Source organism: Chlamydotis macqueenii, chromosome Z, assembly GCF_036417535.1.
Source record: "Chlamydotis macqueenii isolate bChlMac1 chromosome Z, bChlMac1.mat, whole genome shotgun sequence".
Taxonomy (NCBI): domain Eukaryota; kingdom Metazoa; phylum Chordata; class Aves; order Otidiformes; family Otididae; genus Chlamydotis; species Chlamydotis macqueenii.
Window position 1 is genome coordinate 23,357,629 of NC_141593.1, and position 21,456 is coordinate 23,379,084.

Below are 21,456 nucleotides of genomic sequence, written 5' to 3' on the forward strand. Positions count from 1 at the left end.
TACTGCTAATTACTGTAGCTGCTTTTCTGTGGATGAAAGATTTCCAGCAGCAGCATTTAACTTGAGCACTCTCTACATAAGATGTTATTTTAAAATAAGTCACATTTCCACAAAATAAAACAACAAGAACAAAAAACAAAAAACCCCCCGTGCACCAAAAAGCCCTTTGTGCTAAAAGAACTTTTAAAGTTGCTACTCCTGAAAAAAAGAGTGATCTTTGCAAGAGGTGTTTGGAAGGTGAAAGGAGGAAAACAAGATGGTCCACAGTTTAGCGGAGGGAGCCTGGTGGGATAGACTTAGATGGAGAGGAGGCTTTTTAAGCAAAAGGGTAGTAAAACTGTCAGGATAGCTAAAGGGCAGAAGAGAGGCCATGACAAGCAACGTGCCTCTCCTGTCCTCGTGTGAAGAGCCCCGCTCGCTAGCTGAGCCTAGAGCACTCCGAGTTCCCACTGAGAAAATCCCTGACATATTGAGCTGAAATGCGCTGATGGGGCTGATCCCAGAGAATGGGAGTTCTAGGAGTCCACAGTGGACTATAATTACAGAAACAGCTGGGTAAGGCAATACAGATGAGAAATGCTAATACTGAGGAATGTTTCCCTTGGTTTCATGGGAGGAGCCTTGCAAGGGCCTGTGTTGGTGTAGTGGTGTACACATGCTTCAGGAAAGTAAGCACTGTCTTTTGTGTTTGAGGATATGAACTGTTCTGCTATTAAAATTTCATATTTTTGGGGGAAGGGAAGACAAAGATAAGGTGCTTGTCTCTCTCTCCCCAGGACTGCAGGTGAAAATCACAAGCAGATGTGGAACGGTTTGCTTGCCCTCGTCACTCTCATCTTGTACTCAGTTGCTGTGGCAGCCCTAGTCCTCATGGCTCTTTTCTACACACGCTCAGAGGGTTGCATGTACAACAAGGTCCTGATTGGTGTTAACGGTGGCCTGTGCCTCATTGTGTCGCTGGTGGCTGTATCACCCTGTGTCCAGAATCGTGAGTCTGCCAGCCTCTTCTTCTCCTGGGTTTCTGGTGCTGCCACAGTTGTGTGCCTGGAGGCATGAGCTGTGTTCTGGGCAGAAAGTCTCATGATAGTTCAAAGCTGGTGCTGCCCTTGCCCCGTCCCTTTATATACACTATGAAGTGCTGTTGCAGGTCATCAGCTCAGCTGCTAAAACTACAGAGGTGTCAGACATTTTGGATGTGCCATTAGGCAATCATACTGTAAAGAAGACTCCCATGCTGATGGCCAGTAATGTGTGGTGCAGCCTACACAACTCTTGCAGTGGCAGCAGTTGGTGTAATAGCAGTCAAACTCATTCACTGGTGTTTTACCATTTACTTTTGGTTGCCTGTGATTTACCATCTGTAAAATTTGTGTCTGGAAGACTTACCAGCAGTATTTCATGCTTCAGTGTATTTTATGTGTGCTGTTAGTATCTTCCATACATTGGACCTGGAAATAGTAATTTGAGTGACTTCAACACAGATTTTACAGGCAAATAAAACTATCATGGCAGCTTATCAATAGCCAAGTGGAAAGCTGATGCTTTGGGCAAGACCAGATGGGTGATCCTTAGTGTACATTGTAATTCTTAATACCTTTCTAAAAGAGCCAGCAGAACTAAAGGACAGACTCTTTTCTCTTCACCTGCCAGTGGAAACGTATCTAAAGTGCCTCAAAGATTTAGGAACTGCTTTATGTAAAACATAAAAGATACTCTTCTCTTCTGAAAGGTACTAGTGTGCTGTTCTCTAGAGGATATGAAATTCTTCTTCAGTTTGTGAAAATGTCTACAAAAATAACTTATTTTCCTCTTCCATGTAAAGGCCAGCCCCATTCTGGTTTGTTGCAGTCAGGAGTTATCAGCTGCTACGTTATGTACCTCACTTTCTCAGCGCTATCCAGCAAGCCACCAGAAACTAGTAAGTTATCTAATGCTTTATGTAAATTATTTTAGACATGTCATGTATTAAAAGCAAGAATTTAGCAAACCTGAATTAACAGATTCAAGGATACAGGAGAGCTGGGTTTGTCCTGTTCTAGCCTATGTAGAAGAAATTGCAAATACTAAAAATAAATCAGTGCAGCAGACAGACCACGCAGTTGGCACTCTCCGTGTGCCTTAAATGCTTTGGTCTAGGGAAGCTTATCTTGGGTTAGTTGCATTTGTTGCACCAGTGCAATTCCAGCCTGCGCCCTATGGACGAATTTCCCAGAGTCTTGTAGCCTGTCCTTCATCTGGCAAGTGCATGTTCTTGTACGATAGGACGTGGCTAAATATGTAACTTGTTTGGTCACATGATGGGAAAACAGTTGGAACAAATGGCTCTTGGATGCCTCTGGAAGAAGCTGGGTGATTAGCTCCATCCAAAAGTTTACTAGGTCCACCACCAGTTAGTAGGTGCTGGCCATCAGACTGGATACTAAAATCACTTCTTTTTTCCTAGAATTGGTATGCCAGATAGCCTGAGCTCTGGACTCCTAATGGAGCAAAAACTTGGAGTACCATTTACCTTTCATTTTGAGAGGAAACATTCTGAGAAAGGACCCAAAGTTATGCTGCAGTTGTTTAAGATGATGCTGTTCTTCAGCGGAGTTCCTGTAGTCCACTTGCCTTCTAACCATTGGCTTTGCAAGCGAGAAGTAGGGAACTCCCTAGGGTTTTAAGTTCTTTATGTTACAAAAAAGCAGCAAGACTTTTCAAGCACAACTCAAACTGTTTCCTTTTCCCACATACCCATCAGATTCATCTCTTTGGACAGGGAGCGTTCTTTTCACTTACAGAAGACTTTTCTGGTTCAAATCAGTAATGCTAAAAACCCCTTCTTTAATATTGCTCAACTTCTAGTATTGAATAGTTGAAACAACTATAACTAGAGGAAAATAAGTCCATTGGCAGGAAGGAGAAGTTTTTACAGATGCCTCCCAAGAAGAAAGGGAAGCGATGGGGGAAAGAATCTCTCTCTGTCACGCTTGTGTAGGCACAGGGACACATACACAAATGTGTTCTAGAGTTAAGAAGGAACAGCAGACGGTATTTAGATTGAAGATTTGCTTATGGAGCTTAAGCAGTGTTTTTTAATTAATATAGAAGTTAATTTAGAAGGCATCTGAATTGCCTCATAAGACTTGACACAGTGTAAAAGAAAAGGAGGGAGGAATGAGGGAGAAAGTGATGTATAGTACTAAATCATTGGTCTCAGGTTATTTCATGCATTTGACAGTCAAATCCTTCAGCAGTTAAGTGAATGCTCTGATTCTTCTTGTATGTATTGCAAGTGTGATTACTGGATTTGTCAGTGTGCATCAAGCACACTCTCTCAGACCTTCTGAATGAGATGTTCCTCCTTATTTTCCCAGGCCAGAGAATTCTCTTGGTTGTCGTCTGGTATCAAAGATGCTCCTTTCTCCCTTCTCTGTATGATAAGGACTCTCATACTGGCCTGTGCAGCTTTTGCAGTGGCATGTGCTGGAGGATGTATGGGATGCTGGCTATTACTAAGGTGTCCCATGTCAGTCACTCAGATTTACTGTGAACTTACCTAATGTTGACCCATTCCTCAAGGAGGGACTTTCGAATTGGCCATTTTGCACGTTGCCACTTTGCAAACCAGGTGTGAGGAAAATGCAAGCTGCAAGTATTTATTTGCCACACCCAAAAAGCAGAGTTGCCAATGTCTTTAGAAGGAGTGGACAAACAAAAGATAATGTCTGTTGAATATATGTGTATCACAGCATGTATTACATTATTGGTGCCAGACTTAGCTAAAAGGCCTACCAAAGCGTGGATCTGCCTTGCTGCAGGTGTGTCCCTGATGGACACTTCTCTGGTCAAGGTTCTTGTGTGTCCAGAGAAGGGCAACGAAGCTGGTGAGGGGTCTGGAGCACAAGTCTTATGAGGAGCAGCTGAGGAAACCGGGGTTGTTTAGTCAGGAGAAAAGGAGGCCGAGAGGAGACCTTATTGCTCTCTACAACTCTCTGAAAGGAGGTTGTAGGGAGGCGGGTGTTGGTCTCTTCTCCCAAGTAACTAATGATAGGATGAGAGGAAATGGCCTCAAGTTATGCCAATGATTGGATATTAGGAAAAATGTCTTCAGCAAAAGGGTTGTGCAGCATTGGAACGGGCTGCCCGGGGAAGTGGTTGAGTCGGCATCCCTGGAGGTATTTAGAATTCGTGTAGTGGTTTAGTGGTGGATTTGAAAGTGTCAGGTTAATGGTTGGACTCAATGATGTTAAGGGTCTTTTCCAACCTAAACGATTCTATGACTCTATAAAGGGTTGTCATCCCTTCTTTTGTTCCCACCTTCGTGCTGTCCCTGCTGTGTGCCAGTAAAGCTGATTGTGCAGCCCTGCAGGGCCAGGGCCACACAGGTCACGGGCTGACTTTGAGTTTATTTTTAACCTGAATGTAGCCTTTCGTACATTTTGCCCTCTGCCCCTACAAACAGTTGTGCTGTCCCAGTGGGGATGCAGAGTGGCTGCCGGAAGGAAAGAGGAGATGGGAACACAGTTTGCCTGAAGCAGCATTGTCTCAAAAAGCTCTTGATTTGAGATAAGGTGCAGCTGTAATCTCTGCCTTTGGAGTGATGCTACAGGCTACTGCTCTACTTTGCTTCGACCCCAAGCAGACACCAAAAAGCCAGATATGCATCTTGGAACTGAATTGGTTTCATTTCAGGGACCCAGAAGTAGTATTTGCATAGATGTTAAGATAAAAGTCTTGCCTGGGACCTAAAAGTAGCATTTGCTTAGATGTCAAGGTAAAATTTTACCTTTAACTCGTGTATCTCCTTTTCTCTGGTCTTTTGTATATCAATCTGAGAACAGGGCAGCTACACACCACTTTTTTTCAGCAAGTATGAATTTCATAGTTGTCCTCAAGACACCCCTGCTGTCAAAGTAATTTATGATATCAGATGTGTACTATCTCAATGTTACATGGCTCTGTAGTCTTTGGTGAAGTGTTATTTCTTAGTTCACCAATCTTTTCCTTTGTTTGTCTTCTCTGGTCAAACAGGACATTATAGTACCCTACTAACTTACATTTTTATTTTGCCCAAAACACAGAATCTGCCAGGTCAGATTTACATGATATCTTTCTGTGTGATCATTTCAAAAGATAGATAGAAACCACTGAAATGTACCCACCCAATGCCTGAAGTAATAAAAATATTTCACTGAAAATCTTCAGTCTGAAGACTACTTTGAAATGCAGTGAAATAAGCTTTGCTAACTGTTCTCTTTCTTTCTTTTGTTTTGTGAAGTCCTGGATGAAAACAATCAGAACATCACAATCTGTGTACCTGAATTTAGCCAAGGCCTGCACAGAGATGAAAACCTGGTTACTGGTCTGGGGACTACCATTTTGTTTGGCTGCATTTTATATTCTTGGTAAGACTGAGGGTTTGCAGTAAATCCAGTGTGGTGGTCAGCTACCGTAGGCTTATAGCAGGCCTCATACAGACAAAGTAACGGGGAGAAGTCAAATAGAACTGAGCTGGAAGGCTCATATTCTCCTTAGTTTCAGAATGGTTAGATGTTTTAGACAAAAATGTTCAATAAGGTAATAAAACTTTTGAAACAAATATATTTCATTAAAAATATTTCTGTGAGTGTTATAGTTTATCTGTCCTTTGTCTAATTAAATGACAGAGATTGGCCAATTAAAAATTTGGTTTATTAAAGCAAGCGACCAGTAAGCAAAACAGCACTGGGTGGCTACGGAGTCTCCTGCTCTGCCAACGGCGTGCGCTGAGGTAGCAAACCATCCCATTCTTATACAGTAAAACAATGAATATTTCGTTGACGCTTATACATATTCATTACCTAAACCCGCCTACTCTCGCTTCGTATGTTAATTAGCTTATCAGTCCTTCGCGCTTACGCAAATTCTCCCAGGAATTGTGGGCGAGGGTCTTCGGGGGTCTTTTGGGAGGAAGGCCGTAGGTCTTCTTCATGGTGTACTTTTCACCTTTGCCTGGAATGTGCTGATCCTACAAGTTGGCAGTATCCTTATCAGTCTGGGCCGATTCATGTCCTTGTTAACCACCTGTTTTCCTTGAGCAAGGAGATTTATGTGATGGATGCCATCCTACTTTCGAATCCTTGCTCCTCTTAATCACTCCCTCGAGATAATGTGAGACTGTTTCTCACTCCTCATGAAAACAGACTTCCCCCTCCCACTAATTGCTTTTTCAAACCATATGGTTAGAAAGTTACTGGTTTTATACCCTTCGTCTTCATGAGCCCCTCCCTCCTTTCACAGTCCAGCATGCCGTTTTTACATAGCGGGATGCCTGTGGCCAACCTTGCATACTTTATGTAAATTTCCATTGTTCTGACAAGGTTTGATGAACAAACAGTTCACAGTTTATCACATGAGGGTGGTGAGGCACTGGAACAGGTTGCCCAGAGAATTTGTGGATGCCCCATCCCTGGAAGTGTTCAAGGCCAGGTTGGATGGGCCTTTCAGCAACCTGGTCTAGTGGAAGGTGTCCCTGCCCATTGCAGGGTGGTTGGAACTAGATGATCTTTATGGTCTCTTCCAACACAAGCCATTCCATGGTATGATTCTATGAAAACCAAATAGAGCAATTTACATCTAGAGGTGGAGGGGAAAAATTTCCAGCTGTCCAAGATCCCAGACAGGCTCAGGGTGCTTAGGTTCTGTATTTACACTTTCTATAAGAAAAACTCCATGCAGTTATGCCTGTCTAAAAGAGCTATCTGAAATTTCTGTAGCCTCCTGGCAGAGGCTATGACTGTTCCTTGAGGGTCTTTAAAACAAACAAAGCTGTTTGGGAAGGTTTAGGGCTTCCTTTGAACAAGTGATGAGTACAGTGCTGCCATCAGGATTTGTCAGCAATCTCCTGCTCTAAAAAGATCTGTTTGTGCCCATATAGTTGTGATGCTCACCTTGTATTATTGCAGCTCATGTCAATAAATTAAATTGCACTCTGGGAGAGGGAGCAAGGGAGTTGCTGATGATTGAAACGTGATGTATCACTTGTTTCGGCTGAGCGGGTTGCCAGGAGACAGCACTGCCTGTCTGCTGCAGGTTTTTGAGCAGGTTCCTCTTCTGAATTAGTCCACTTCAAAATTCACATACTGAAATTCCTTCATAATTTTGAAGTGAAAATGAGAGACTTTCTGAAAAGATAGCATGGCTGCTCTTCTGATATCAAATACACATGTGTTCCATGATATCAGATATATGGATATCCTGTATCATGGATCTAGCTCTCATTACAACAGTATTTCCTCAGGAAGGTGTTTTGGGAAGGAAGACAGCCTTCCCATAGCCTGGAGGGGAAGTGCACCGTTTAGCTGGGGAGATAAGCAGGCCTTCAAAGGGAATGTTTTGGAGTATTGCTTACTAAGGTTTAGTGTGTACAGCAAAACATTAACCCAGGTCTCCCTGTGGGTAATGGGAACTTTACATTACACATCCTGAAAGGGGAAGACTGAGCAATAAGTGTTTATAGTCAGGAGAAACTAGAAGGGATTCCCCCTAGACAACTACAGTCATGCAAGAAAGTGATTTCCAGCAACTGGTACATTGGCAATAGTGGTTGGTAATTTACTTTTGAAAACTGACTGCTGCCAGTGACCTGTTAACTTTGCTGGCAAAGCCTTTACAGAAGTCCTGAGCCGAAGGTGTGTCTGTGAAGTTAACATAAAAGCATTGGTTCTGCCCAGCAGGGGAGACCTCTTCTGAATTGCAGATTGGAGTGCTCGGCTGTTTGCTCCTGTCTCATGGTGATGAATGCACCACTTTTCAGCGGTGACCTACTTTTGTGCTGGTGATTCAGGCTGAGTTGGCCAGTGTCTGTCTGTCAGGCTGGTTTATACTTGTGCAGAACAAACTTTTCACATGCTTAGTTCTTGATGCTATATCTGGGCAAATGCTTAGCTTAGACATGGGAGTAGACTATTGTTTGTTTGTTGTGGTGTTGAAAAATCACCCTGTTGGGCTCATACTTATGAGGTTTTTGATGCTATCTTCTTTTGCTCCTAGTTTGACCTCAACAACACGTGCAAGTTCAGAGGCACTGAGGGGAATATATGCAACACCTGAAACTGAAGTGAGTTCTTGCTTCCTCCCACAGGATTTCTCTGCAGACTTCCTCATGTGCTTTTCTTGCTGTTGTTTTCATGGCGAAGCAGTCTGTAATTAGGTGAAAACAAAAGCTTGTTCGTAGCGTGGTATGTGCCTCTGGGTAAGGAGTCGTCAGAGCGCTTGTCCATTAGACCTTCTGCAGCTCTTGCTGGTCCCTTGGGGGTTCCTTTATGTAAAGAAGTAATTTGCTGCTCCTGCATTTTATTTAACGTGCCACAGACTTCCTGTAAGTCTTGTTGTGCTGCACACAAGCTCATGTCCTCTCATTTAAAGGAAAAGTCTGCTAGGAAGCTATCAGATAAAGAATTGGAGGCATTCTCAAACATTTTCAGTCCTGATTGCCTTTATTCTCATAGCAACTGACTATGATCCCAAGTTCCTGTCTCTTACTTTTATTTCCACACATAAGTAGTTCCTTTCTTTCTGCCTGTAATCTTGGATTCTATTATTTTGTCCCTGTTTAAGGAGTGCATGTTTCTTCATTCCACCTACCTATTCTTTGGCCTTGACTGGCAGGATGGTGCAACTGGTGTCTCGCACCAGCCTCAGCCCTTGCAGGTGGCAGCCCGCCAGAGGGCTCAGTATCCAGCACCGAGACCCGTCCGGAGCTGCCTCCGGCAGATCTGGGCAGGACCTGCACCTTACTGCCCTGTGCTGATGAGGGGCAGGCTGGGGCCGGGGGAACTGGGAAGAAAACAACCGCCCTTCGCACCCACCCACCTTCCTCTGCCAGCATTACGCCGTAGGAGATCTCGTCCAAGGAGCTTGGGGCTGTGGTGTGCCCTGTGGCAGGAGCAGCTGGCATCACACAGATGCTGCATGCAGACCCCTCACCACGAGGGTCCAGCTCGTCTGCCACAGTGCTTGCTAGCAGGATTATTTCCAGACCATTGGTTTTAAAGCGCAGTGCAAGAGCTGCTGAGTGTAAATATAAAGAAATGACTGGTGAAGAGCAACTAATTGCACTCTGATTGCCTTCCCTGTGGCAGAGGGCCTTTGTCACCTGGCCAGGAGTGTGAACATAGCTCTGCAGTTTCTTGTAGTGTACAGAGGGTCTGTCTGTGCTGAAGACAACTGAGTATTATGAGTGGTTAGTGGTCTGTGTACCAGTGTTGCTAATTGCATCACTCTGTGTGTGCAAGGACTTAATTGCAACTGATTAAAAAGTTTCAGGGAATCCAATACTTGCTTCGGGATGTGAGTGCGGCCCAAGGAGAGCTCAGGCTAGTGCTGTAGGTGAAGCAGTAGAAAGAGATATGGAATAAGAATTCTATTTAAACTCAGCTAGTCTTTTAAAAAAGAATGAACTTTTTGGCTTTTCATGAGTTTATGAACCCAGTGAGTACACGTAATCATGGACATGCAGGGTAAAAACTGCCATTTGGTGTTTCTATTGGGGACTTTACCTTAGAGACTTACTATCTGATTTTTGAGGGTGTTAGGAAAATCTGCAGCTGGCCCGTGCCAGCTGAGGAGAGAGGCTGGAACACTAAATATAGAATTACAGGATAAATATTTATTCATATGCGTGAGGTGGCCCTGCCAAATTGGGGCATCCCGAATGTGGTTTTGCATAGGGTACTTATATCCTTCTAGCATTCAAGTATAGCATGGTTTGACTAATCACTAACATCCGCAGCACCAATTACTAGTCATAGTAAAACTCTGTAAGACAACTGTGTTTCTGCAGTGTTCTTGTCTATTGATCCAGACATCCCTGGAGTAAATCTTGCGATAGTTACTTATCTATGATGCTGGGAGGGTTTCAAAGATGTTCTAGAGGGTCTAGGATGCTGGCATTATCTTGGTTGTCTGGGGGTATCTTTTAACTTTCATGAACAGCTCTAAGCTTCTAAGAAGCAAAGTCCTTATTTCCAGGGCCAAGCTATCCTTTAGTTTGTTTTACTTAAGCATGAGCAGTACCAAAGTCTCCAGTAAAACTCCACTACCTCATTACATTGCCGTGTATACTGTGAACTAATACATGCTAACAAAGTTAATACAGTTCCATACTGGAAAGACTGATTGATGTAATAGTTAGGGAAGGGTATTTTCCTAACAGAGTTCGTTGTCTTCATCAGACCACAACAAAACAGAGTAGGATTTTATTGGAATAAATTATGTTGGTGGTACACTACAGAATGTGCTGACTTATACTGTGATCTAGTGCAGAAAATGTACTTAAATATTTATTGGATAGTCAGCACCTTTTTCCCATTTACATTACCACTCAACACAATAAGTGTCCATTTCAGCTTTCTTTTTTCCATCAGTTAAAAAAAAAAGAAAATCTTCATTTAAATAAAGCAATAAAACCAGCTTTCTGCTTTTGCTCATTCTGCTTGTACTCATTCTGGCTCCATTTCAGCAAAATCTTGCAAAGATAAGTAAATTTCCGACTTAGAGTTGTGCAGTTGTGATTTCCAACCCATGCAGCAGGGTTTTAAAAGTTTTTTGTACTTTCATTTCAGTAGAGAAATTTTTTTATTTAAAAAGCACTTAGATGCAAGTCTGAAGAGGTAAGTACCCTCTGAACTACTAATGTGCAACCACTTTGCTGTAGCTTTTACATAATTTTGTGATAATTATTTGCACCAGTGTTTGATCTTGAGTTACGTAAAATGGATAGAGTAATTCTTAAGGAATGGTTAAGTGGCTCCAAATCTTACTGAGTAGGTTTTTCCAAAGTTTATAAACTTCTTTTGTGAGCTGCTTGGCAAATCCTAATTTGAATTTTGTGCTGGTTGGAAATACAAACCAGACTCTTCTAAATTAGTGTCTGTAACAGAGGCATAACAGACTTTCCTTCACCAGATGTTCTGCTTCTTTGCTGTAGCACAGACTCTTACCCTTCCTGTTGTCTCTTCCACAGGTAGCTCGTTGCTGCTTTTGCTGCATGCCTGATGGAGACGGTAATTATATTTTCACCACACAATTTACCTCACTTCTGGCTTTCAGACCAAAGCTAAGAGAGTAAGGACACAGCTGCAGATGGAGAGCTGGTTCTGTCCTTGTTCTGTAGCATAGCAAACTAAAGCAGCTGAAGTGATCCAAGTTAGGCTATGGAAGGAAGCAAGAAATGTAACAACACCATTTTAAAACAACAGGCTAGTTAATAATTCTTTAAAGAACATTTAATTACTGCAACGTACAAAGAGTAATCTCTGCTCTTTGCATGCTTGTGGGTGTGACTACTGGATTTTTGGCTTAGCAGCTCTGCAGAGACTGCAGTTCAGGAGTGAATTAGGAAGGGAGTGTACTGTTTGCAGGGGTGGTACAATCAGGATTAGCTTGGACTGGCCAGAGAAAATTGTACAGGTAAAGCAATTTAAATGGCCCAAATGCTCAAAAACTGGCCAGTAGGCCAGGAAGCTGATGCAAGGCAGGATTTCACTGCCACTCCAGTTTCTTTTACTAAAGGCTTGGGTCCATGCCCTGAGGGCAAGGAAATGTTCCAGTGTTGCTCTCTATCATGCTTTCCTAAATCACACCATAGGTGTTTTGCTGTGTTCTTCGTGAAGCCAGCTGCTGTTTTCAGTTCTCTTTGAATTTGCAAAAGCTTTCTTGTTTCCTGTCTCTTACAGCTGATGCTAAAGACTACATTGAAAAAAGGGGAGGCCAGACTGTGATTTACGATGAGAAGAAAGGCACGGTGTACAGTTATGCCTACTTCCACTTTGTTTTCTTCTTGGCTTCGCTCTACGTGATGATGACAGTAACTCATTGGTTCCAGTAAGTGTATTTCTTTAAAGCTGAGAAATTAATGTCTCTCTGCAGTGAGGAAAGATGTGAATGAGAGTTTCTGCCGTTAGTGTGTCTCCTCTCCTTAAGTAAGAAGCTGGAAGAGACATTGTAAGTCTTCCCTGTGTGATTCTTGAGCAACATCTTGCTCTATAAGGGGCTACTCTCCCCTGCTTCATGTCTGGGTTAATCTAGTTGAAGTCTGTGACTCTCTTGGAGGAGCAGAGAATTCTGTAGTCTGAGATACGAATAGTGAGTTTATTGCTTCTATTTCTTTTTTTTTCTTAACAGTTATGAAAGTGCTCAGATTGAAAAATTCTTCACCGGAACCTGGTCCATCTTCTGGATCAAGGTGGTCTCCTGTTGGGTTTGTATCTGTCTGTACCTATGGACCCTTATTGCTCCACTCTGTTGCCCAACCAGAGAGTTCTCGGTGTGAAGATTTAGAAGGTCCTTCTGTATTTTTCTCCTTTTTTTTTTTCTTGTTACAAATAAAATACAACAGTCACTTTGTAATGGGGAAACACCTATTACCCACTTATCATAATATACCAGTTAGTAACTTTTTAGTCAGTTAAACAAACAGTTGAAGACTTTTTTACCTTTTTAAATTGTCCTGAACAAGCATTGCCCAAGGGAACAAATCTGTTGCAAAACTCTGTAACACTAGCGTATGGAGTGTAAGAAACAGAGTTGTTGTATAAACTGGAATAAGTGAAATGCTTTTCAAATAACTTACAATCTTTCTCTGGCTTCATTGGCAAGAAAAAAAAATCATGGTGCAGATGTGTCTTCTTCCTTCCTGTGAATGCTGGCTATCTTCTAGCAAATATGCATTCTTTTTTATACTCCTTTTATTAACTGTGTCTTTTACAGTTTGCAGTGATGATTTGGACTGCTGTTTGGTACAGCATATAATTCTTGTAAGTAGTATCCAGATATTTTTTTCCAAAAACATAACTAAATACTTCTGTAGAAATAAGAATTTGACTGCCAAAGCATCTACTAAAAATTGTTTATCTAAATATTGAATATATTAAGTTATTATATACCTAGTTTGAGAAAGCAATGTACCAATGATAATAGAGTATTTATTCTATTATAACTTTAAAAGGCACCTGAATATTTTGTACAATTCAGATCCGGTCCAGTTGTCAACAGAAGGGGAGTTCTACACGCAAATTCTTAAACTCTGAATTTTGTCCAACTTTGCTTTGCCAGCTCACTTAAACTGCAAGTTGTGTGTACTGCATGGGGATTTAAGATATGGTACACTCTTTATTCGGAATGTTTGCTGTTGAGAAAATGCTAGTTAGAGGAGCACTGCCGGTTGCTGTTAACTTTAAAAGTGGAGTGCTCATTTACTTTACTACTGTGCTGTTTCAGCTTGTGTCTAAAGATCTCCCAAGACCTTCAGTTCTGCTTCCATGGCTAATTTTACAATATTTTAAATGCAGTGATGATCAGAAAAAGACTATAGTGTGTCATCTTCCTTTTCGGCCTGTGCATTGGTTGAAAAGTATTCTTTCTAGCTGCTGTGTTTTTTCACTCCTCTGTTGGTGCTGGTTTTGCTGTTGGGATGGGAGTTAGCCAAGCAATCCATTAATGCTGATTAAACTTCTTTTGGAGAATTCCCGTTCCAAGCAGTGGGGTAAGCAGTCAAAAAAACAAAACCAGAAGACACAAATGTAACAACAGCAGCTGCCTTAGTACAAATGACGGACTTGACAATATTAAACCTTACGTGTCACTTTTATTTGGTTTAAGCAGATGACTTGGTGGTAGAACACCAGCTCAGATGCCCTAAATGCTGAATAAGATTGAACACACTGTAGTTATCTGGGTTCCAGTGGGATTAGTTTATGACTTATGCTAGTCCTAGAGGTTTTTTCTTCTCTCTCTCTCTAGATATATACACACACATACAATGTGAAATATGGGGGATATAAACAAAATCAACTGATTTAGCAGTTCTTTTTGTGAAATATGATTCAGCCTTAAATCTTCATATAATGCTTTCTGCAAAACAAAGAAAAGCACAATATAGAGGTCAATGAGGTGGCCAAAATATTTGCATGCCTTACTTGTTCTGTTGCAATAATTGATGGCTAATGCACACCTGCTGAGTACTCCTAACGTAACAGGTCTCAGTTCTGCTCTTGTTTTCATTACCGTTTTTAACTGCCTTGTTGCTGTGGTATCCTAGGACTTCTGCCTTGCTTGGAGCTCACTAGGGGTGTGATCTTTCCCCACCCTATGCACTCTTACCTCAAAAAAAATCTACAGGTCTGCAGATATATATTATACCACCTACCCCAATGATTAAAACCCTCAAAATACATCTGTCTTGAGATCTGAGGGAAGGAGTTGTCCGTCTAGAGATGAGATGACTCTCTTGCTGCTCTTCTCCTTGTTTGCGCCTAGAGGAAAAAAAAACAGTTGAAGCTTAGCTTTGACATTGAGTTAGAAAAGCAACAAATGGCTTTTCTAACTCAATGTCAAAGGTAAGCTTCTCCCTGGAGAGGGAGGCAGGTTTTTTTTTCTTTCATTTTGCTTCTACTGGGAGGTTCTGATCTTGCCAAGAGCTCTGCTAGCATGGGGGCCCGTCATTATGTCTCTGTCTGCATTTGGAGTCCAGCCACGCAAATCCTTCTGCAGCAGAAAAAGGCCTTTGTTAATTCGTTCGCAATCTAGGAGCCTTTGTCTGTCCAATCTCTAAGATAAGAGCTTACAGGCTGTGCAGTGATTACTAACAGTTGTCCCTCCTAACTCATAGCAGCTATTCTGACAAACAGTCTTGATCCAGTGCTAGAACTGTGAGCTGCCGCTGAGATAGTCCAGGCTCTGGCTCCTCCCTTGGCAAGTGCTGTTCCCTGAAGTGTAGAGACTCATAGGAGTTGCCTTCTAGTGCTGTATGAGTTGTACTATGAGAAACCAAGCGTATTTTTTTTTTTAATTAGCAATGTTTTTTATAACAGAACAATCTGGGCAAGAAGCTCTGCAGAAGGAGGCGTGCAGTATGTCAAGTTATAAGGCAGGGAATGGTAACTATTCTCTGGTTCTGACAGCAGGCATTCCAGTCACAAATGTGGATGATCTTAATACATATCTTGGTCAGTGGATGTTCTTATTTTTATGAAAACACTTACTTTATGTAGGCAGTATATGCCTGCATAACGACTTCCTGCACCTCCTTGTGCTTATTTTTTTAATAAGTTTATATTTAAGGAAGTAGGTTTTGCACAGAGGAAACAGGGTTGTAAGAGGAAGGTCCGCAGTGTGGCGTGAGTCCTTTCTTCTTACACAGCACTCACCTCACTGAGTTGCTCCTTCATCCTTTCCTTCCACCAACTATTAACCTTAAGCATCTAGATCTGCAGGTATAGGTAGAGTAGGAATGGAGCAGTGCCTGACTACACTGCTTTGTCTGCTTCTGAGCAGACACTGTGGCAAAAGACCCTGAAAATAACCTTAAGCACTTGTGTGTCCATGCTGTGGCCCCAGATCCAGCTATGTCCAGGCCTTTCTAAGGAATCAGTAACTGGTGGCATCTGGGTGTGCAAAGCCTCTAGTTCCTCAGTGAGACACAGCTTCCTGCTGGCCAGGCAAATATTGCAGCCTTAGCATTCACTGTAAAATCCATACTGTGAACTTCCATGTGCAACTACGTAATAAAATCCTCAGCTAGGGTCTAGGATTCAAACGCCCGGTTCATAGATTCCAAACAGTTCACGCAAATGGGCTTTTACAACCTTTTTAAGAAGTGCCTTCATACCGACTGCTGTGACAGCTAATAATTAGGTGGCACTGGAACTGGAAAACCTGAACTGAGCCGATGACTGGGTGATGCTGCCTTGTACACTGCAGCGGTGTGTATGAGACACAGTCAGACCCGTGGTGCATGTGGAAGACTAAGTAATCTGTGCTTGACACACATCTCGGCCTGAGACTGATTCAGATATTACTGTTCCATGGAAGAGGAACTGGGAAGACTTACACATAGCCTGATATTTCTGTAAATAAGTGAGTAGTTGTTGCTCACATTTATGTTTAAACTGTAAACAGTTAACTTTTCTCTTGCCATACCTGAAAGTGCAGGTAACTGCACTGCTTGAGGTGGTTAGCTGTGCAGTGTCTTACCCTGCGTTGCACCACGGTTGTTCACTGAATTTGTTCCCAGACGTAAATGAGCAGTGCAGCATTTCTGGCTCCTAGTATTTGCGGGCTGTGTGAAGTGAGGAAGCTGTTGTTACAAAGACTGGAAGACTAAAGAACATGTCCTGTACCAGATTTCCTCTAGTTAAACTTGAATTCAAACTAATGCTGTCATTTAACGTATTCTTGGAGGAAAAGACTGTATTAGCAATAGTTCTCTGGGAAGGCAGAATAATTTTGTTGACATTTTCCTACTTTTTCAAATTTGATACGATAAGAAAGGTTATTTGGAACCTTGCTGCTGCACTGCTGCCTGAGACTGGAACGATTATTTTTTCTCATGAAGGCAACTGAGAGCTGCAGTCGTGCCTGGTCCTTGTTTGAGGTAGAATCTGTAGGACAGCCTTGGAGAGCAGGCCTCTGAATCCAGATAGCTGGACTGACAAATGAGACCATAAAACCTGGTGAAGCATGTGTGGAAAGCAGATGGATATGCTTGTTTGCTGTTTGCCACCTAGTTCCTCAAAGAGTGCAGGCAGCCCTTGCAGCTGGATGCCAACTAAGGAACTCCACTGTGATCACACCTCAGAGTTGTTACATGTTTGTGATACTCTGAGCTCTGCACTTCAAGCATTTCCATGAGGTTCAAAAATCTTGCCTAGCCAATTTGGTGAATCCTGGCTGGGTTGGGCCGCTTTTGTCTGAAACGGGTAATTCAGTGTTGCTAATGTATGCATAGTCCAGAGAGAGGGCTGATCCCCTCAGAATCGTAAACACTGCATGTCTATTTATTTATTTATTTTGTGTTTTAGCACCTTTTTACAAATCTAGAAGCGCTTTGAGATGATACACTGTGCACGTATAACTGCTTCATCAGCCACTGGTGCAACCATTTCTGGGCTAGAACGTTACTATTAATGAAGCAACCATTGCGGTTGCGAAAAAGCTGGTTTTTAACAGTTCTCTGGTTTTGACCAATGCATCGGGAAAATGTGGGAACTCGAGATAGTGCTGCTTGAACTTTGGCTAGCAGCCCACAGTGTCATGGACATCTCTAACAGATTGGTAACAAAATAATCCACTGACTACATTTAAAACATGCTATAAAGAATTTGTGCTGTAAACTATTAGGCTTTTCTCCTAAATAAGTTGATGAAGCACAATACCATGAGGCTGTTCCTGTGTGGCTAGATGCACAAGATTATCTGCAGCTAAAATTTTCCTCTCGTCTTTTCTTCTGGGCTTTAGAAGCAACGTCAATGCTTGCAGGCTGTATCTCCTCATTTTATTTGCTTTTGTCTCCTTGGATTTGTTTTTTAAAGGTATTGCAAACCTGCTTCACTCCCTTTCTGCTTGCTGTCAAGTGGGATGGCTTTGGTGCTAGAAACGAGCAAAGACTTCGTTGCCAGATCATGTCAGTCTTTTCCGTTCTATAGCAGGACAACCTGCAGTGAAGTCAAGGATCATAATTTCTTATGTGGATCAGTTTTCCTCTGGGAAAATGGCTTCTTTGTTTTCTTAAGTGGCATACAAGTTCACGTGGGAGGAAAACATGTAATCAGCATTGTGACATTTTACTTTGTGTTTTCGGTTTTGTAAACAGTAGTTTGAACTGAGTGTTTCACATGACTGTACAAGAAAATGCCAGGAGTCAAACGCTTAGAAAGCTTTGGCTTTTTTTACTCTAACAGAACACATAGCTTGGGAACTGCTATGTCTCTGCATTTTCAACATCCTGACGGCAAAACACTTGAGTGCCCGGGGATGGGGATGGAGACACCCTGTGCAGGGTTTGAAGCAGAAACTTTGGGAGACTGGCATGATGGCATCTTTCTAATGCCTGAAGAAAATCAGTAGGTTTCATGTCGAATCCAGTTTTGTTTTGTTTTATTTTACTCAAAATCTAGTTTCAACCCATTCCACACCTGTTCAATAATGGTATTTTTTAAAAGTTTAATTTATTTCAGATATAAGCCATGTTGGCTTCCCCCCATTTGCCAGTCTCCAGTAGCTCCCAGTGCTGTAGCGTACAGCCATTTGCACAGACTTTTTCAGAGCTACAGTCATCAGCTCTGATACTGTTCCAGCAGCTTAAAGCTTCCAGGGCTTTTGGTCACCAGAGCTGCAGGGTGCAGCACTGCAGCCGTGCTTTTGCCAAAGAAGCCTCAGTGTGAAGCCAAGAAGAGTTTGGGAAAGCTATGGGGAAGTAATGTCTTGTTACTCATGCCATAGCTTCATTTTTCCTCTTACTGACAGATGTCTAGGTGTTTAAGTATCATTGGACATTCAGGCAAACTTAAAGTGAGGGGATTAACTTTCAGAGAAAATTGTTTAACTTGTCATATACAAGCTGAGAAGATACTAGGAACATATGGGTTCACTGTCTGCTTTTTGTTTACCACCAGTGAGTGGTGTTCAGTCTCGTATATGCCATGTTCGAAAACTGGATGCAAAGGAGTCAAAATGTAAACGCTTTTTCTTAATGGTGAGGGGTTTTCAATTAGTCTTTTTCAAGGTTCTTAATATCTCAAGGGAAGTTTTTGGTGTGTATGTGTGGTTTTATTTTATTAAGCTGTAGCCCAGTGAAGTGGCAGTTTGCTAGTTTGTTTAACATTTTTTGCGAGTGTTGTGATCTGTAGTAACTGTAAGACTTTGATTTCAAGGATTGGTAAAGATTCCAGAATTGTAAGATCTTAATTGTAAAATAGTCAACAGCTTCGCCTTTTTAAAGCATGTTAGTGGTTTTTATGGACACTTCCTTTTGTATACCGAGTGAATGTATTGTTATAGATTTAATGTTTAATGGACCAATAAAGTTTTTCTTACATTTGAAATTAATTGTTGTGATATGTAAAAGTTGAAAAGTCAACTAATTCTAGGGGAAACTTTAAAATATATATAAATAGATGAGCTAAGCAGTTACTGATCTGGTAAAAGTAAATTCGTTTATCTTTTTTTTTCACTACATTGGGATGTTGTTTAACAAAAAAAAAATTGACCTGTGAAATTTTACATGGCTTCACTGTCTATATTATTTTTGTACTCCTCCAGATCATGATCTCAGAAGATGGCAGGTTGCTCTGTACAATCCAACTCTCTGACATGTGTCAGATGCCTCTGACAGTGCAAACAAAATATTTTCCAGGCCAACTATAGCACTGAAGCCCGTGCAGTTGTTTGAAACAAAGATCTCTGAATTGTTTTTTTTTCCTTTCCTCATTTGCCCAGATGGTGGAGTAGGCAGCTGCTGAATTTGACACCTGGATCTGCACCAGGGAAAGTGCTGTGTCTCCATGGGTCCTTGTTCCTTGCTTCTCACCATGCATGTTCCGGCTGTCATGGAGTCCTGTTTTGGCCTGAGCCAGCTGCAGTAGTGGTTGCACCCATGCCAGACTGACACCAGGAGATGAGTTCCTTGTGGTTATGAGAAACCATTGGCTGAGTTTCAAAGGGTTGAACGGCAGCTGCTGTTCTTCATGCAGCTCTGGTGCAGGAGAGCGCTGGTGCAGGTAGCTGGGAGGCTATGCTTTTTCACTGAGGTGCAAGGCAGAGAGCGGTTCCCGAGTGGTGCTGAGGATCTGTGAGAGCGGACCACCTTCTCTCAGCAGCCTCCCGCCAGTCTGCACACCCCTACCTTCACCTGACTCTGCAGCATCCTGGTGGGATGTTCTCTTCTAGTATTTAAAACCAGGAGATGGTCAAACCAGGAGATGAGGGAGTCCACTGTGTGCTGAGTGAAGAACTGGCTCAAAGGGTTGAGGTGAATGGAGCTACATCTGTCTGAGACTGGTCACCAGTGGTGTTCCTCAGGGCTCAATTCTAGGGCCAGTCCTGTTCAATGTGTTTATCAATGATCTGCATGCAGGAGTTGAATGCACCTTTAGGAAGTTTGGTGATGATACCAAACTGGGAGGTGCTGTTGCCTCTCTCGAGGGACAAGATGCCGTGCAGAGGGATCTAGGTAGATTGCAGCATTGCGCAATGATTAATGGGTTTAAAATTAATAAGCTGAAATGGTAGATGCTGCACCTATGACGGGGTTATGCTGGGCACAAGTAAAAACTGGAAGAGAAGTGGGTGAAGAGCAGCCCTGCAGAAAGAGATCTGGGAGTGCTGGTTGACAGGAGATGTGAGAGGAGTCAGCAGCATGCCCGGGCAGCCAAGAGGGCAACCCACATCCTGGGGTGCATCAAACAGCATAACCAGCCGGTCAAAGAGGTGACTGTCCCGCTGTACGCAGTGTTGGTTCAGCCTCATCTGGGGTACTGTCTGCAGTTCTGGGCCCCATAATTTAAGAAGATGTGAAGGTCCTTAAATGCGTCCAGAGGAGGGCAGCAAGGCTGATGAAAGGGCTGGAAGGCATCTCCTGTGGGGAGTGGCTGAGGACTCTGTGTTTGTCTAGTTTGGAGAGAAGGAGGCTGAGGGGTGACCTCATTGCTCCCTACAGCTTCCTGAGGAGGGAAAGTGGAGAGGGAGGTGCTGAGCTCTTCTCCTTGGTGCCCAGCGATAGGATGCGTGGTAATGGTTCAAAGCTGCATCAAGGAAGGTTTAGACTGGATGTTAGGAAGCATTTATTTACCAAGAAGGTGGTCAGACCCTGGAACAGGCTTCCTAGAGAGGTGGTCGATGCCCCAAGCCTGTCAGTGTTTAAGAGGCATTTGGACAATGCCCTTAATAACAGCCTTTAACTTCTGGTGAGCCCTGAATGGTCAGGCAGTTGGGCTACATTATCATTGTAGGTCCCTTCCAACTGGAGTGGTCTATTCTAGTTTAGAGAACAGAACCATTTTAAGTGTGCTTGTCACGGTGTTTTTAGCACACAGGAAAGCGTTAACCTTTGGTGAGAGCTTAGACCCTGGTGCAGAGGAACCCCAGGACTCTGAGCTCCAAAGTAGTTGCAGCTGCTGCCCCAGCTGAATGCAGCCCAGCTACGGGCGGTGGGGGCAAGAGAGAACGACAGGGTGGGTTTTAAAGATGTGGGACAGCAGCATCTTTACTTGCCAGGGGCCACACATGGAGCTATGTCTGCATTGCACAATAGTCCAGAAAGAGGTGGTGGTGCAAGAGGAGCTTGTTTAAATACTTACACAGGGATTGTACAGTCAGTGATGAAAATGTGAGGGCAGGAGGTTCCCAAAGCCTGGACTATGACCCTGGGGCAAAGCTTTGTCTGTGACAGCCGGACTTTGCTGTTCCTGAACTTGCACGTGCTGCAGGCAGGTCAGGGAGGGACAGGCCTGTGGCATCCTCTGTGAGGAGACCACTTGTACAAAATGCAGGCACCGCAGGCAAGGTGTGCCCCAGCTGTGGGGCACCCCCGCCGTGCCTCGGCGTAGCACAAACAACTGCCTTCTGCCCCGATTGCACCCAGACCATTCAGAGGGAATGTCTGCCTGGAGAAGGGGCTCCATCCAGTAAAATGCAAATGCACGGTAAGGGAGGTGT

The 21,456-nt window shown here is 43.0% G+C and overlaps 1 protein-coding gene across 2 annotated transcripts in view; it reads left to right on the forward strand.

Annotated features, from left to right (window-relative positions):
* SERINC5 (serine incorporator 5) overlaps window positions 1–19,321 on the forward strand; it is a 44,338-nt gene extending 25,017 nt beyond the window's left edge. Inside the window, exons 6-13 of one of the 2 annotated variants that reach the window (XM_086771468.1) lie at window positions 777–988; window positions 1,823–1,918; window positions 5,261–5,387; window positions 8,014–8,080; window positions 10,988–11,027; window positions 11,700–11,847; window positions 12,148–12,223; window positions 19,240–19,321. In XM_086771468.1, the coding sequence (XP_086627594.1) occupies window positions 777–988; window positions 1,823–1,918; window positions 5,261–5,387; window positions 8,014–8,080; window positions 10,988–11,027; window positions 11,700–11,847; window positions 12,148–12,223; window positions 19,240–19,251 (778 nt within the window). In that variant the 3' untranslated portion in view covers window positions 19,252–19,321. Of the gene's footprint in view, window positions 1–776; window positions 989–1,822; window positions 1,919–5,260; window positions 5,388–8,013; window positions 8,081–10,987; window positions 11,028–11,699; window positions 11,848–12,147; window positions 18,846–19,239 lie in introns of those variants that run through there. The other variant, XM_086771467.1, reaches the window with a different exon arrangement.
* The last annotated feature ends 2,135 nt before the right edge of the window (window positions 19,322–21,456 follow it).